The 15,168-nt window shown below is 44.7% G+C and overlaps 1 protein-coding gene across 1 annotated transcript in view; it reads left to right on the forward strand.

Annotated features, from left to right (window-relative positions):
• Positions 1-15,168, forward strand: part of LOC8039496 (cytochrome P450 3A9-like) — a 39,112-nt gene that overhangs the window by 10,629 nt on the left and 13,315 nt on the right. Inside the window, exons 3-5 of the mRNA XM_042291408.1 lie at positions 4,811-4,895; positions 6,104-6,212; positions 10,607-10,695. Of these exons, the coding sequence (XP_042147342.1) occupies positions 4,811-4,895; positions 6,104-6,212; positions 10,607-10,695 (283 nt within the window). The remainder of the gene's footprint in view (positions 1-4,810; positions 4,896-6,103; positions 6,213-10,606; positions 10,696-15,168) is intronic.

A 15,168-nucleotide genomic window follows, 5' to 3' on the forward strand; every position in this document is an offset into this window, starting at 1 on the left:
TGCAATTGAATTTTAAGAGCAGTCACAATGTTTCCGTAATTATAATTTCTTAACGAATCGGGCTGCTCTGCTCTGCACTTGCCCTAGTTAGTTGATGAGATAGCGCTTGTTTGGGTCCGACAGAACAATGGCGTACTCTTAGATTGATCTTACGTTAGAATAAAGCAAGGTTATTTTTTACATCCCAAGAACAGTTGCTAAACTTTCGTCTTAAAAAATTATCATGTGGTTGGTTTTAGCCGTGGTGTCGTCTATGTGTGTGATCCAAGATAGATTGAACGTGATGTGGACTCCAAGGTACTTTACTGCCTCGACCTTATGTAAGAAAACACCACCAATCATGTATACGAAATTAACTAATGTACGCTTTCTAGTGAAAGTCAGCAGGCTACATTTGTTAATAGTTAACTCAATTTTCGATTGAGCACACCATTGTGAAATACGGGTAATACGTTCTTGTAACACCAAGCAGTCCGCCTCCGGCCAGGTGCCGTTGTATAAGGCACAATCCTCCGAATATATAGACGAATGCTGGATCTAACTTCTGCTGAGATAACATTTTTATATAATTGGAAACAAAATGGTGCCCCACGGATTGCTGGGGAACCCCTGACGTTACGTCTAGGTGTTTTGGTGTTTTTGCAATAATAAAAACGGTTTGTTTTCTATTTTTATACAGTTAGTTAGCCTGCTGAATACACAACCTGGGACGTTCAGAGATTCTAATCTTGTCAGAATTAATTGCTGGGGACCATGTCAAAGGCCTTTTTGGAAATCTAGAAAGACGCAGTCTACCTGTACCATTTTATCAAATGAATAAGCAATATTGTGGTAAAATTCAACTAGCTGAGTGTCACACGAAAAACCCACTTCTGAAACCGTGCTCACGTGGAGTAAAAAAATTATTTATGCCCAGATGTGGTTGCTAACAATTATATGTTCAAATATTTTTGAGCATACACACAGTAAGAAAATAGGTCTGTAGTTTCCTGTTGTTGTTTTTTCCGCCTTTGTGAGCCGGTACAACATGGGTTGTATATATTTTTTTCCATTCCGTCGGCAGTCTACCGGAAGACAAAGAACTATCGAATAATACGTACAAGAAAAGGACAAAATAACAGAGCACTCCTTTTGTACCTGGCTTGGAATCTCATCCGGGCCGGTAGCTTTGTTTTCATTTAAATGGTGTATGAATTTTAGCATCCCGTCTTGGCTTAACGTATTCCAGAGCTACGCTGTACTGTACTCCGTTCACCCCTAAGCTGAGACTGCGGTGGGAGCTACACAAGCCTATACCAAGCAGACTCTTATCGCCTGACCCGGCTCTCGGCGCGTGGATATGGTGGCTATGGGCAGGAGCGTGAAAACGTTTCGAAAGAGAGGCGTATGACTGGTCCAATGAGCAGGTAGGTTCCACCGCAGTCTCAGCTAGGAGTCAACGGAGTACAGCGACAGCGTGTGCCATCACTTCGAAGCGTGAATGGAGCTCGCGCCCGCTGGACCCGCTTTCCTCAACTTATGATCTACTAAAACTCTCCATTAACTGCATTACTCGTTTAGATTGCTTTCCGGAATTCTCGTTCGTCTGGAGATGCATTCTGGTTTTGAGAAGCCATTTCATGAAGACGCCAGCTGACAAGGTCGACGAGGCAATCCTACCGGCGGTGCATCTGCGTCGCTCCAGCCCAACGGTACGGTCGATACGGAAGGACGAAAAAAAAAAAAAAAAGACAGTATATCAAACCGCTGTTGAGGCGTCTTAAAGAAATACTGTCGTTAATTAAAGGATGAAGCGAGAGCGCAAAAATCGTGTTACACGATGTAGGCATGTCTTTTTCCGTTTTCGTTGACTTCCTCGGTGCTTTTATAGAACATTCCAATAATTTCCTTCTGCCTGCTGCCGTCTGTGTCTACAGGTACGAAGCCTAAAGGCGTCTCCGACTGATGTGTTTAGCGTTCTATCCCGCCAACGCATCCAAAGTTGTCCCGAATTGGCAAAAAAAAAAAAAAGACTTCACAGAAGCCGGTGTGTCGAGCTGTTGGATGTTGCGATCCTGGGGCCCTAAACTCGTCAAACACAAAGTTGAGTCCAAAGTTGACGGAGCGCACTGACTGGCCTATCACGACGATGACTTGGCGTTTTTCTCGCCCAAGTCCAATCGGCCCGCTCCGCAAACTTTGGGCTCCAACTTTGCGTTTGACGAAGTTAGGGCCTCTGGTCGATTGATCGTAGAAGTTCCGGCAAAAAGCACGAGCAAACGTTAGTGTCGCTGTCGTCACGGCGCCCCAACTCCTGGCTGCCGAATCTTTCGTGGGCTGTTTGGCTGGAGAGCGATCTACGGCAGAGCGGGCGTCCGCCGCATCCACCACCGTTGCTGGGACGCCGCCAGGATCGCGACCGACGACAGCGTGACACATTTTATGACGTCATCAGGTGTAAATCGAGGGACCACTTTCTCGGACGCGGTAAACACGCTGGTCGGAGACGCGTTCTAGGCTAATGGAACGCGTTGCGAACAGGTGTAGTAGCTCTCTTCCGAAGAATATCAGACGCCGCGCGGCGTGTCCGCAGCCACTGACTCAGCACTCATTTCCAGCGTGATAAGGACTGAAAATAGGTATTGATTCTTTTTTTTTTTCAGTATAATCGTGGGCTGATTTATGTGGAGCGCAAGTTCGTAGCTCCTTTGCAGGGGTTGCACTGATGTCAGAACGCCAAGCTCTTATTGGCTGATGGGGAAAAAAAAATAGTGGGTAGATTTTAAGGTATCTCGAATTGAGATATGCCCACTATAGGGTCTATTCACTTGCTGAGTCATCACCCACAAACATGGCCGCCGAGCGATAAAACGGAACTTTTATTCGTGAGCTTGGTGAAAAATAAAAGAAGGCAAAGCAAACTCGCCTATCGGCAAACCGCTATGGCCTTCAGCGGCCATGCTTGTGTGTAGTGACTCGACATTAAAAGGCGGTCTGACGTCATGTGAATAGACTCTATACTTTCAATCAAAGGAAATCAGAGCTGGACGTCGTTCTAACGTCAGTACAACTCCTGCGCAGAAGCAGATGACTTGCTCTCCGCGTAAAGGATCTGTGCTGCAATATTGCTAAAACAACAACAACAACGACAACATTTTAAATATTTTAGTTTTGCTTTTTTTGTGGGATCAGGAGGACCATGAAGACATGCTGCAGCTGATGCTGAATGCTGTCACGGAAGCGAAACCGTCTTTGAACTGTCGCCATCCTACGCTGGAGGTCCATGGCGAGATTTCCCATCGTAAGTGAGATTTATTTGCGACGTTGTAAATATGGTCACGAAGAAGGTGTGCTTTCGATAGAGGAAAAAGAAAATCAACGCGACTAAAACCGTGATTTCATCGTCATTATCATCGTTATCATCAGTCCCCGAGCTAAACACACCAACAAACATCGCTAAAATATTAACCCAAATATTGGGCGAACAATGTTTTTTTCTCACAAAGTTATTTGACTTAGAAGTCTGGTTCTCATCGCGTTTTTAGAAGTGAAAGTCTGTACTGGCAACAATGAAAAAGATGACGTCAGAAAAAGGCAGGGCTTCACTTTTTGGGCTGTAGACTTTATTCCCAAATGATTATAAGCAGTTTTATAGTGTCAAATGAATGCTTTGAAAGCTCGCTTCAGCACTCGCGCATCAGCTCGAAACAAATGCTCGTCATTGTCCATTTTTAGACTGCCCGCTCGACCTGCAAGCCTGCCTTCCCCTGACGTCACGGCACTGAAAAATCACGGGTATATTTGAATGCTTGTTTTGGCATAATTTTCTTTTGCCAATTCCACAATAACTATTCTGAATTTTTTTACACTAAATATCAAACCGGAAAGGGTAAAGGCCAGGGTATCCGAAAATGTGGTTAGTTTGGGTAGCTCCAAAAATCGCCGGAGTGCGACCTTACGGGAATTACATAGGGGGAAGGGGGTTGACGCAAAGCATTTTTATATGAAAGTAAATTTGTTTTAAGTTGTGATTGAAGTTATCATTTACCTCCTTGGGCTTTTCTTAGAACATTTTTATTTATATTGGAAGTCTTCGTTATTTTATACTTTCAATGAACGCACATATATTTGTCTGAGAAGCCTCGTGGGATATTTTTTTATAAGACTTACGCTTGCAACCAATTTCAGTATTTATCTCAAATTACTTAAAATGTGTTGTGTTAATGAAATGCCAACTCTTTCTTTCTAAAAAAAAACTATTTACGGCCCACCTAGGCTGCTCCCAGCTTTTTAAAATACAATTGAGGTTGCCTTAGTTTTAAGGTACAGGGCAGATGATATGCACCACCAAATGCGCCTCAATAATATCTTACGAGATAATTAGATTAAGGCGTAATTACTTTTCATACATTTTGTGCGAAGTTTAGACGCACTCTAAAAAGTGTGTGAGTTCATTTTCGCACAGAACTAGCAAACATTCAATCACGGCAAACAACAAATCTTTCTCTGGTTTGCCGCGATTGGCTGTTTTCGTGTTCAGCGTAAAAGTTAACTTATATGTACTTGTTCATGAGTACGTGCCTTGAAATGCCTGATAATGACTCGAATTTAAAAAGGAAAGGGAAATAGAAACTATACATACATTTCGAATTAGGGACTAAACTTTGATTTTGACATTATATATATATATAAAATAGGACAATCTTTTTTTTTAACTTAGCCAATTCCAAGAAATCGAAATAGTTATTACTGCTGGTTCCGAAGTTAACACCATTGTATTTATTGGCAGGCTCAGCAATTCTTAGGGGCGTAACGTTTGCTTTCGTTCCAGATCTGGACATTCAGAGGGCGAAGACACAGCCTATCTTCAGTGACAAAGAAATCCGAGCGAATCTATTCGCCACATTAGTTGACGGGCAAGTCCTTTCACCTCTTTTATTTCCCACCGCGATTCGCGCGAACGTTTAATGTGTTAACGCCCCTACCTTTCGCGAGGGTTGCAAATGAAATCTAGAATAAAATAACGTATTTTGTAAAGTCTGGTGTACAGATTTGCTTCTGTCGTTATGTGTAGGTTGCCCTGGACACTTTCGATCTGCGCATATATTTTTGAACATGAACATATTTCACCGTTGGCTGAAAATAATCCTGACAATGTATATATATATATATATATATATATATATATATATATATATATATAGAGAGAGAGAGAGAGAGAGAGAGAGAGAGAGAAAGAAAGTAAAATACACATTCTTTTGAAGTTACTATACAGTAAGTTCACCGTGTATGTTAGATAGTGCGCAGATTAGATCTCGCAAATATTGCAAAACATTCAGTCTCGTTCTACGCAGCTCCGAGACTACTTCATAGATGGCGCCAGTGTTCTCTCACCGTAAGCGGCTAAAGCTCTCTAAAGGCTGATTCACACACTTGCGACGGACTACGACACAACCTGTTTTTACGCTTCTTGCGAGTACTTACGACAGGCAGTGTAGCAGCGGGTGGGAAATGTGTGAACAAAGCCTTACGAAATAGGATTAATCTGATGACATTTTTTTTGTTGTTGTTGAAGGGTTCAAACAATGTTAAACAACAAAAAACAGAAAAATTTTCGCGCAGTCGGCGGATCGCAATGGCACTGCCTTACTCACAGGTTTTCAGCTACTTTCAAATAACTATGCATTTGATATAATGAGGTGACTGTTTATGGTTACGCACGAAAAAAAGCGAAGGTCTAAACAGAACGCAGTGATGAACAATATACGATTCAAGTACGTATACACCATCGATGTCGCGATTCAGAAGGGTGTATCACGCGCCTTCGGCAGAGTCGCGTGCATAGAAATGCCAAAAAATATTAGCTTTAGCTAATGCCCTCTTAATGTGTTTAGCAGTCATCTCGAACTGAACGGAGACCTACCAAGAAGCGTAGAAAAAGTACATCCTGCTAGACTAGGCTTCTTCCGTTGCATTTAGGGTGGATATTTATGCTTAATTCCATAAATAATTTATTAACCCTGTAAAATAATGTAGAGTAGTATTAGCGTGCAAGTATAAATATTTATTTAAAGAAACAAAAAGAGCAGTAAGCTTAAAGGTGCTTAATAATTCTTACTTGTAGGTTTGAGACCATCAGCGCGGCAATGACTTTTATGGCTTACATCTTGGCAAAACATCAAGATGTGCAAGATAAGCTAAGAACTACAATCATTAAAGCCCTCGATAAAAACGTAAGTATATAGGTATAGTTCGTGCCCATAATTGCGTTTTTTTTTTGTTTTGTTTGTTTTAACAGCCTCGAAGTTAGTCTGCCTTAATGGGAGACTTTCCTCTCGACTGTAGATGAGAAATTGAGCGAGTGTCCAGTGGCGTAGCCAGGGGGGATGTTCGAAGGTCGAAACACGCCCGGAAAGTTTATAATTTTTCTCTTTCCCCGTTTTCCTTTCCTGTGTCAGTTTTTTTTTTTCGTCTTTTTTTCATGTGCTTCGACGTTTTGCCAAGGAATTAAAAACGCTATGTTTCTATATCTGTTTGACAACCCACTACAATGAGGGGAGGGGTCCACAGCATTCCAAAGCACAATGAAGATGACGACACTGTCCGAGGACTGCGTGAAAAACGCAAGTCCGTCTCCGGCTCAGCATCCAACGTCACAAAAGCCGCAAAGTCGTGACCTCGAAGGACATTGGTTTCGCCTCGGAAAATGCAGGCGACTTGTCTAAAGTCCCCCTACCCTTTGATTCTCAAGGAGTCGACCACAATTTCAGGGCAGCAAACCCTACAATGAAAACAGGACGACGAGAGGACAAACAGCGTAGTGTTCTTTTTTTTTTTTCCTGCCGTCTTTTTTCTTTTTTAGGGCTTCCTAGCCGATAATTTTTTAGTTTCAAATGTGCCCAACCAAAATGTAAAAAAAAAATATCCCCCTAATAAAAAAAAAAAAGAAGCGAGAGAGGAAAGCGGCAGCTGCACCGTGAAAGCAACATTGGAATGCTCATGGTGGCTTGGTTTCAAAGCGTACATAGTTTACTTCTTTAATCACTACAGTGGGTAATGTTTATAATCTTGTGTTCAGCACGTCAGTCGTGAAAGTTCCCTCGCTTGACGCTTTTTTTAAAATGATTATTGACCTACAACTTCAAGCGTGTCATCAAGGTCTCCAACAGGGCCGGCACTTTCACGTCAGGCAGCATTGTCCTCCCTATGCGAGAGCGATTTTGTGAATAACGACGTCGGTCTTTACGACGCGACTCGCAAGCCTCGACTTCGAACAAATCTCTAGCCTGTGCGGAGCATTCGTTTTGTTAAATAAACTGCCTAGGAAAGTTTGTGGGAGCCGAGGGTGAAAGACGAGGCAGAGAGCACGTGACAGGCGGCCGGCGGAGAAGACACGAGCTGGGGCGAGACAGTGCGTGCTGAGCGAGGCCGTAGCTGGACAAGAACGACGGAGCCGGGGCTGCCTGACCTGGCCCATCGAACCCTGGAGCTGTCCACCAGCGAGGTCTGGAGCAAGACCGGTGGAAACGGCAAGCCCGGGCCATATGACCTGGGCTATGACGATCCCGGGGTGGTTCAGCAGCGAGACTCGGGCATTGATAGCCCGGGACAGCCAGCCTACGCAGCGCTGGCGTGGGAAAGGCGATCCGCAGGCCTGGACACGGACCCCGACTGTGAGCTCTGACCGACGGGCGACAACAAAGGTCGGCGGGCCCGGACTACCGGCTCTCGACGACGGGCAACCGAGAGGTACAGTAAACCCATTTGCTGTCTTCTCGTTGCAATGTGTGATTCCCTGGGTGACGGGCGGAGCGCATACCGATCGGGCGGCGATTGATATAGTGGACCTCCGTAAAAGAAACCCCACATGAAATGGCGCCCAACGTGGGGCGCCATTTTAATGCCGCCCAACGTGGGTTCGGGCCCCACGTTGGGCGCCATTTTATGTGGGGTTTCTTTTACGGAGGTCCACTATATCAATCGCCGCCCGATCGGTATGCGCTCCGCCCGTCACCCAGGGAATCACACATTGCAACGAGAAGACAGCAAATGGGTTTACTGTACCTCTCGGTTGCCCGTCGTCGAGAGCCGGTAGTCCGGGCCCGCCGACCTTTGTTGTCGCCCGTCGGTCAGAGCTCACAGTCGGGGTCCGTGTCCAGGCCTGCGGATCGCCTTTCCCACGCCAGCGCTGCGTAGGCTGGCTGTCCCGGGCTATCAATGCCCGAGTCTCGCTGCTGAACCACCCCGGGATCGTCATAGCCCAGGTCATATGGCCCGGGCTTGCCGTTTCCACCGGTCTTGCTCCAGACCTCGCTGGTGGACAGCTCCAGGGTTCGATGGGCCAGGTCAGGCAGCCCCGGCTCCGTCGTTCTTGTCCAGCTACGGCCTCGCTCAGCACGCACTGTCTCGCCCCAGCTCGTGTCTTCTCCGCCGGCCGCCTGTCACGTGCTCTCTGCCTCGTCTTTCACCCTCGGCTCCCACAAGTTCTGGTTTAGACACAGGTGTGGAAGGGCCACACAGCTTAGCGGTACAGGCAGCTTGTCTTCGCCTGGAGGCCTTGTATCCTTATGTAAACCGCCTTCTGCAAATCCCGGTCATTATGCCCGCCAGCGCCGTTGAAGCCTAACGTTCGTTCTCGACACTCCGAACACTCAAGTCATACCTGACACGTCCCAGGGGCACTTGCTTGTAGTTTCGCTTCCGATCATTCACTGGAACATCCAAGCCCCGAAAAGGTCCTCTTGCTTCTTTCTATCGACTGACGGCGTCTTCCACTAAATGTTTAGACTCCACAAAATGATAGAAACTGGCACTTTTCTCTGCCACTTTCTCGTAAAACGACAACGAAGAACGGAAAGAACCAAAAACATCACCATAGCACGATAACTTCCGAAAAATGTGATCTGCGAAGGAATATTGAGCGTGACGCTTCACTTGATTATTACTTCAGTGCTCATTGCGGTTTTTATGTTTAATCCTATTCTAAACTTCGATATTCTTTGGCACTCTTCTGTAGTTTTCAGTCAGTGTATACCCGAGATTTCCACAGAGAAGTGTACGCACCGAAATAATTTGTGAGCCTGTTTGGACATTTTTGCTCAAAATCCAGTATTATATTTTATGATAGTGTGTTTTCGTTGTTCAATATTAAAGTTTCTCTCTTTAAAGATAGGAGGAACGAACTGTGTTAAAGAAGGTTGAATTTTTGTCTTCTAAGAAACAGGAAAATAGTAACTCGAATTTTGTTTGTGCAATTTCTTTTCCTCTCTCTCTCTGTCTTTCTTTCTCTCTTTTATTTTTTTTTTTCGAACGGCTTGAGCGAAAAAAAAAAAAAAACACTGCCTATAAAACATTTAATGGCTACGCCACTGATTCCAACCGATAGTCCGGGATCTTTAAAGGGACACTGGTATTTGTGGTCGCCAAGGTTTTTATTTGTATATGATATGTGAGAGCCCAACCACTCAGAACCCAATTTGCGACTCGAAATTTATTTTCTTGCCGCCCGAAAACCGCTGATCGAGAACTAGCTGATTTGAGTCGCGTACACACTGTTCTCTGTGCTCACGTGCCGATTTTTTATAATCCAGACTCGAGCACCCAAGGTAATCAAACTCGTGGTTCATCGAAGGCGCACACTCAATACTAAAAATACACAAAAAATATGATTGCCATTATTTGTGACTTCTAAAAAACTGCAACTACGTTGGTTTAAAAACAGTCGTTGCAGAGCTACGTGACCTCCAGCCAACGCTCTCCTCCTCTATATTTCTTCTCCCTCCCCAATTCAGTTTCGGCTTCGAGCAGTTAAGTTTTTTTACTTTATTAACTCTATACGTGACGTTGTAAAAAAAATATTGATTGGGTAGACTTCTGACACCCTAATAGACCGCCTGGCAAAAAATTAAAAAAAAAAGTTTCTGGAGGATGTCAGTGTCCCTTTAACGTGTACCACACAGTAGCGGTACACGACCGCACACCGGTACGATGCTTATCCAGATAGAAAAGGGGGGGGGGGGGGGAGAGGGGTGTTACGACTGTCATTGAGTGGAGAAAACAAACAAACAGATAATCAGCGTGCGTTTCATATAGTTTATAATTGTCAAGGAGTCATTTTCAGCTGTATTTATTGAAAGTAGAACCATGCACAGCCATCTTTGCATCCCCCATGTAACGCACTCGCGCACCGATTCCCCCCTTCAGTTCGTGCCGAGCAGCTGTGGTCTCTTACAGCTTAGGAAACTCACGGTGTAGGGAGTCCTGAGGCACTTATTATAGGGAGTATTCACTGGCGGCCATAGCTGTGTGCGCGAATGCTGAGCGCGTGCTGATGGCGAGGCTCCACAGTTACTTGGCAACGTGCATTCCGCACCACCAAGAGTGCCGGTCTTAGCAGCCTATTGATGTGAGCTCGTTCTGAACATGCGCTCTAAACAGCACCCACAAATATGGCGTCCAGTGAATACTCCCTATTGCTTCACAGAAATTGAGGCATTAGGCAATAAGAAGGCTGAAGAAAGACTCACGATGCAAAGAGTGTGAATAAACTCAGCCACGCAGTGAATACGCTATGAGATATATATAGGGAGCGGCCCGTTATCGGCATACGACACTATTACTCATTCAGGTGGAGTCCTACGTGGAGACTATCCTCAGAATTGAATACTTGGACCAAGTGACGTTGGAGGCACTTCGGCTCTACCCTCCCGTGGCCGGGTAAGGCGGATCATTTGTCATCCCGCTCATTTTCATCCAAGGAATGTACACTGAAGGCTACTTGTAGCCTTGCCTAGTAAAAGATAGCTCGTGCCTTCACTGAGAAACACTCGCTTGTTTCGATCAGTTCCCTGGTAACCAAAAGTTTGCTTAAACGCGATTCTTTTTGGCACCCCAAACAAAGTTATTTTAAAGAGCTTGAGAATGCTTTGCAGAACGAGCCTCTTTTAAAACAAGTTATGCGATGTAATCACTGCCTATAACTCGAATGAGTCACTTTGCGTAATTTTTGTTATTAACATTAAGCGTGCACATTAACTTGGTGCTGCTAGTTTCTCCCTTTTAAAAAACATTACAAATTAATGGCAACAAAAATTAAAGTTGCGTTAAACCTAAGGCACGACCGGTATTTAAGCCTCTTACGACGGCTTAGGACCTGCTCCGTAACAGCGTATCTGGTCCTCCGCCCTCGCAGGAGGCTTAAAAACCGGTCTTGTCTCTCTCGGTCTTACTCGGTTCCAAATGTGTGACCGGCGCTTAAGGGCGCGTTCACACACTTGCAACCAACTAGAACTGAATGAGACAAGACCGGTTTTTAAGCCTTTTGCAACGACTCATAACCGGATGTGTTGCTGCGGAGCCGGTCGTAAGCCGTCAAAGGAGGTTTAAAGACTGGTCTTGTCTCAGTCGGTCGTAGTCTAACCCAGTTGCGCGAACGGGCCTTAAAAGGTTACTGCAATCCCATTTAAGCGCCTACCTTTTTCGCGGTTTCCACATCTCTTGGGGTTCGGGCAAGCCAGCGGGCACGGAGAGAGTAACGAAATATCAGAGTGTCATATTTTAACCGGGCGACGCGGAAACCTCCTCCACCTACTGGGGTGACCCGCGGTGTCGAAAGCGCGCGATATGTGAAGTCTTTGGTCCTGGCCTTACTACTGGCAAGGGCCACTAAAAGCTTCTTTTTAGTAAAAACAAAATCTATATCTATAATATATATATATGTATATATACATATATATAAGTGGCGCGAACCGTTTCATTTATTAATGAAAGAAATTTTTGTTCAGTATTTTAGATCAGAAAAGAAACAAATGCAGTTGTTTATAAAGTACGGAAACAAGAAATGACCCGTCGACATACCCGCCACCAAACGGCGGAAAAAACGGCGCATACTAGAAAGGGCTAGTGGGATGAGGCGCCGACGAACGTCGAGCGTAGAAAGGTCCCGGATGTACGCGGCGGCGCTGCGGTCGTATACGGGCTTGAGGATCCGACCGGTTCCGAGCGTTCCAAAAGCCTTGATTATAATGCGATTAAATGCAAAGGTGCAAGCGATCAGCTTTGGCTTGTGGTTTGGCCGTTTGGCGATATGGCAGCGCGAAGTGGCTCCCGTTCTGAACTGATCTTTCCCCCGTGTTTGCTCTTGTTTGTGGCCAATGAAGTGTCATGCCGAATTAGTGTTTAATTGTGCAGCAAATGCAATGCGAGTCACCCTGGCAGCCCGCTTCATACAGCCTATCCAGAACATGCTTTAATGGCGCCCTCTCGAGCCGTCGACACAGAGTGCGGAAGCCGTGAGCGCTCGCTGAGCTCACTACCCCTCCTCTAGTTTACGGCCACTCAAGCGACCAAGGACGTCATGAAGGAGGTTATTTTTTGCTTGTTTTTGTAATTTTAATTTGCCTATAACTTTTAAAATAAACCGAAATTTTGGAAAAGAAAATTTTCACTAAGTTGCTACGTTCAGTGCGTTCAAGTTCTGTGAAAATTACAAACCAGTAAAAACGTCCTTGCAAGGCCCCTTTAAAAGGGATGCAGTTTACCTTTTTGGGGAGTCAATTACGTTCTCTTCAGCGCCGTAGTTATAGTAATTGGAGACTAGATTTCCCCCTTTAGGGATCGATGACACTACTATTGGTAGGTAACTTTTAAAACTGGGTACGAACTTTCGTCCCTTTGTGGACCAATGTTGACACTTTCAAGGATGAAGTAAAAAGTTAAAAGGGAAAAACTTCCGTACCTTTGGGCACCAATTTTTTCACCTTGAAGAATGAAGTAAAACATAATAAAAAATTATCTGCTTTTACGTTTTGGACTAATTTTGATATTTTGAAGGATGAATTAAAACAAAGTAAAATTTGAGTAATCTTTGTTCTTTTCGGCTTCAAGTTATTGTTCTTTCGATGCGCTTTTTTTTTTTTTTTCTTGCGCTTTTGGGCAGAAAAAGTAAAAGGTCACGCATGCATGCCTGCCTCCTCCAGACACCTGGTGCGATTTTCGGAAGAGTGGTCTCTGCCAAAAAAGTCGCACTGTGTTTTTCTGAAGGCAGGCGAACTCCAAACGTCGGTGCTGTATAAATACCTGCGAGAAAGAAAAATGAACACCATTAGAACCTTTAGGAGAAAAAAATTTTCTTGTGTTGGTTTACAAGAAAATTTCAACAGCAATTGTTAACCAAAATAAAAAAAATATATGTTATGAAATTTCGTATTACATGACGGTGCTAAAAAAAGATATATAAACAGTGTCGTGAATATCCAAAAGAATGTGTGCACCAACTTGACTGTGTTACGTCACGCCGCGGTGGAGGCGCTTCGGGCGCACTTCCGGTCAGGCGCGTGGGCGGAAGTCGCCGCGGGAGCCGGGCATCGCTGTGTTGTTTGTGAAGAAACCAGTCTAAAATCTGCCTTTTCGTCAAAACGCCGCGACTAGGATTGCAACAAAAAGAGTCGGGAAAGGTCTCAAGATCACTGTTCACGTGTTTCCTGCCTGCCCGGTTCGTCCGAGAACGTAAATAGGATCTGTGAAAAGGGAAAACCAGACAGCGGCGGACATGTGGGAAGTACTTTGGGTAGTATTCGCGGATACTTGTTGTCGTCCGATTTAGTTTTGTTACAAAACGAACCCGGAAAAACCGTTAAGCTGTCCGAACCACTCGCGTACCACGTTCAGGGCGTCTTCACGTTCGAACGGCTGTGTGATCGTTCAAACTGCCGTCTGCTTTTTCAAAGTCGTTTGCTTTTTTCAAACTGGCATCTGCACGTTCAAACGATAAATTTTCTCCGTATAGGGATCAATGAAACTATTATTGGGAGGTAACTTTCTAAATTGGGAGTGAACTCTCGTCCCTTGTAGACCAATTTTGACACTTTGAAGGATGAAGTAAAAAATTAAACGAAAGATACATTCGTCTTTTTGGCGATCAATTTTGACACCTTAAAGAATGAATTAAAGAAATAAAACTTGGTCAATTTTTGTACCTTTGGTATAAATGTTTCGTCTTTTCGGTGTGTCATTTTTTTACGCTTCACAGCTGAAAAAGTAATGTCTCTCACGCATGCCTTCCTTCTCCGGGAACCTGGTGCAACTTTTCGGAAGAGGGACCCATGCCGGAAAGTCGCACTGGGTCTTTTTGGAAGCAGGCCTCCTCCAAATGTCTGAGGGGTATAGAAACCTGAAAACAAAAATAAATTCCCATTATAAATTTTAGGAGAAACGATTGCTTGTTTTCGTTTACAAAGGAATTCCAACAGCAATCTATGGACGAAATACCAGAACTTACACTGTGCAAATAAATTCCATCTTAAAATTCCGAGCCACAAGACTGTGCTAATAGACAAATATATGAATAATGTTGCCAATATCCAGATAATGTGTACACCAACTAAACTCTGCTGTGTCACGGCGTTGGTGCACTTGTTCCTGGCACGTGTTCCAGGTGCTCACATGACGATGGTTGTAGGTACTTGTGAGAAACGTTTAGTATGAATCTTAACAAGGAGCTGTAGGCTTGTAGGCTAGACTGGTGAAAGGGAAAAGTCGAGGATAATTAGTAGGAACCGATTGGATGCTCGTATGGGTATAAACCATTTTTTTTAATTATAGACTACTATATCAATAGCGTGCAATACAACTAATAACCAATCAAAACTGCAGGCTAATGGCTTGTTCTGACCATGACTAAGCGCGCGGACCGGACCTGTGGAACAGTTAGCTGAACGCAGAAAACACAATCATAAATTTGTTTGTCTCGCCTGGCAGCAGCACTCTTAACCGTTAGTGACGAACAGAAGAATGCGAAACCCTATGTACACTCATCCTCAAATTTAGTCAGACCGCAATCGCTGAAAAAAATTTACCGACGCAAATCAACTAAAGGCAAAGGAAAACCTTAGCTTTTTCATTGCCGATTCCTGATGCCGTTCTGGCGTCGATGGCTTGGGGGAATGGCACGACGCAGCACACAAGCAATTTCACATGGACAGAAGCCAGGCCATATGAAAATCGGGCAGCTGACAATCAGCAAGGGAGCTCAGGTCTCGGAAAGAGTAGGTACGCCACGAGCGGCGTTCCGGTCAGCTCCATGCGGGAAAGTTGACCGCTTTCCTCGCTACAACGGCTGCGAAACCGGAAGATTCGCACGTTTCACGAGGAATCTTAGCCCAAAGCTCCAACGACTTACAAAAAGCGATG

The sequence above is a fragment of the Ixodes scapularis genome, unplaced genomic scaffold (assembly GCF_016920785.2).
Source record: "Ixodes scapularis isolate PalLabHiFi unplaced genomic scaffold, ASM1692078v2 PGA_scaffold2__306_contigs__length_199485367, whole genome shotgun sequence".
In the NCBI taxonomy this organism is placed as follows: Eukaryota; Metazoa; Arthropoda; class Arachnida; order Ixodida; family Ixodidae; genus Ixodes; species Ixodes scapularis.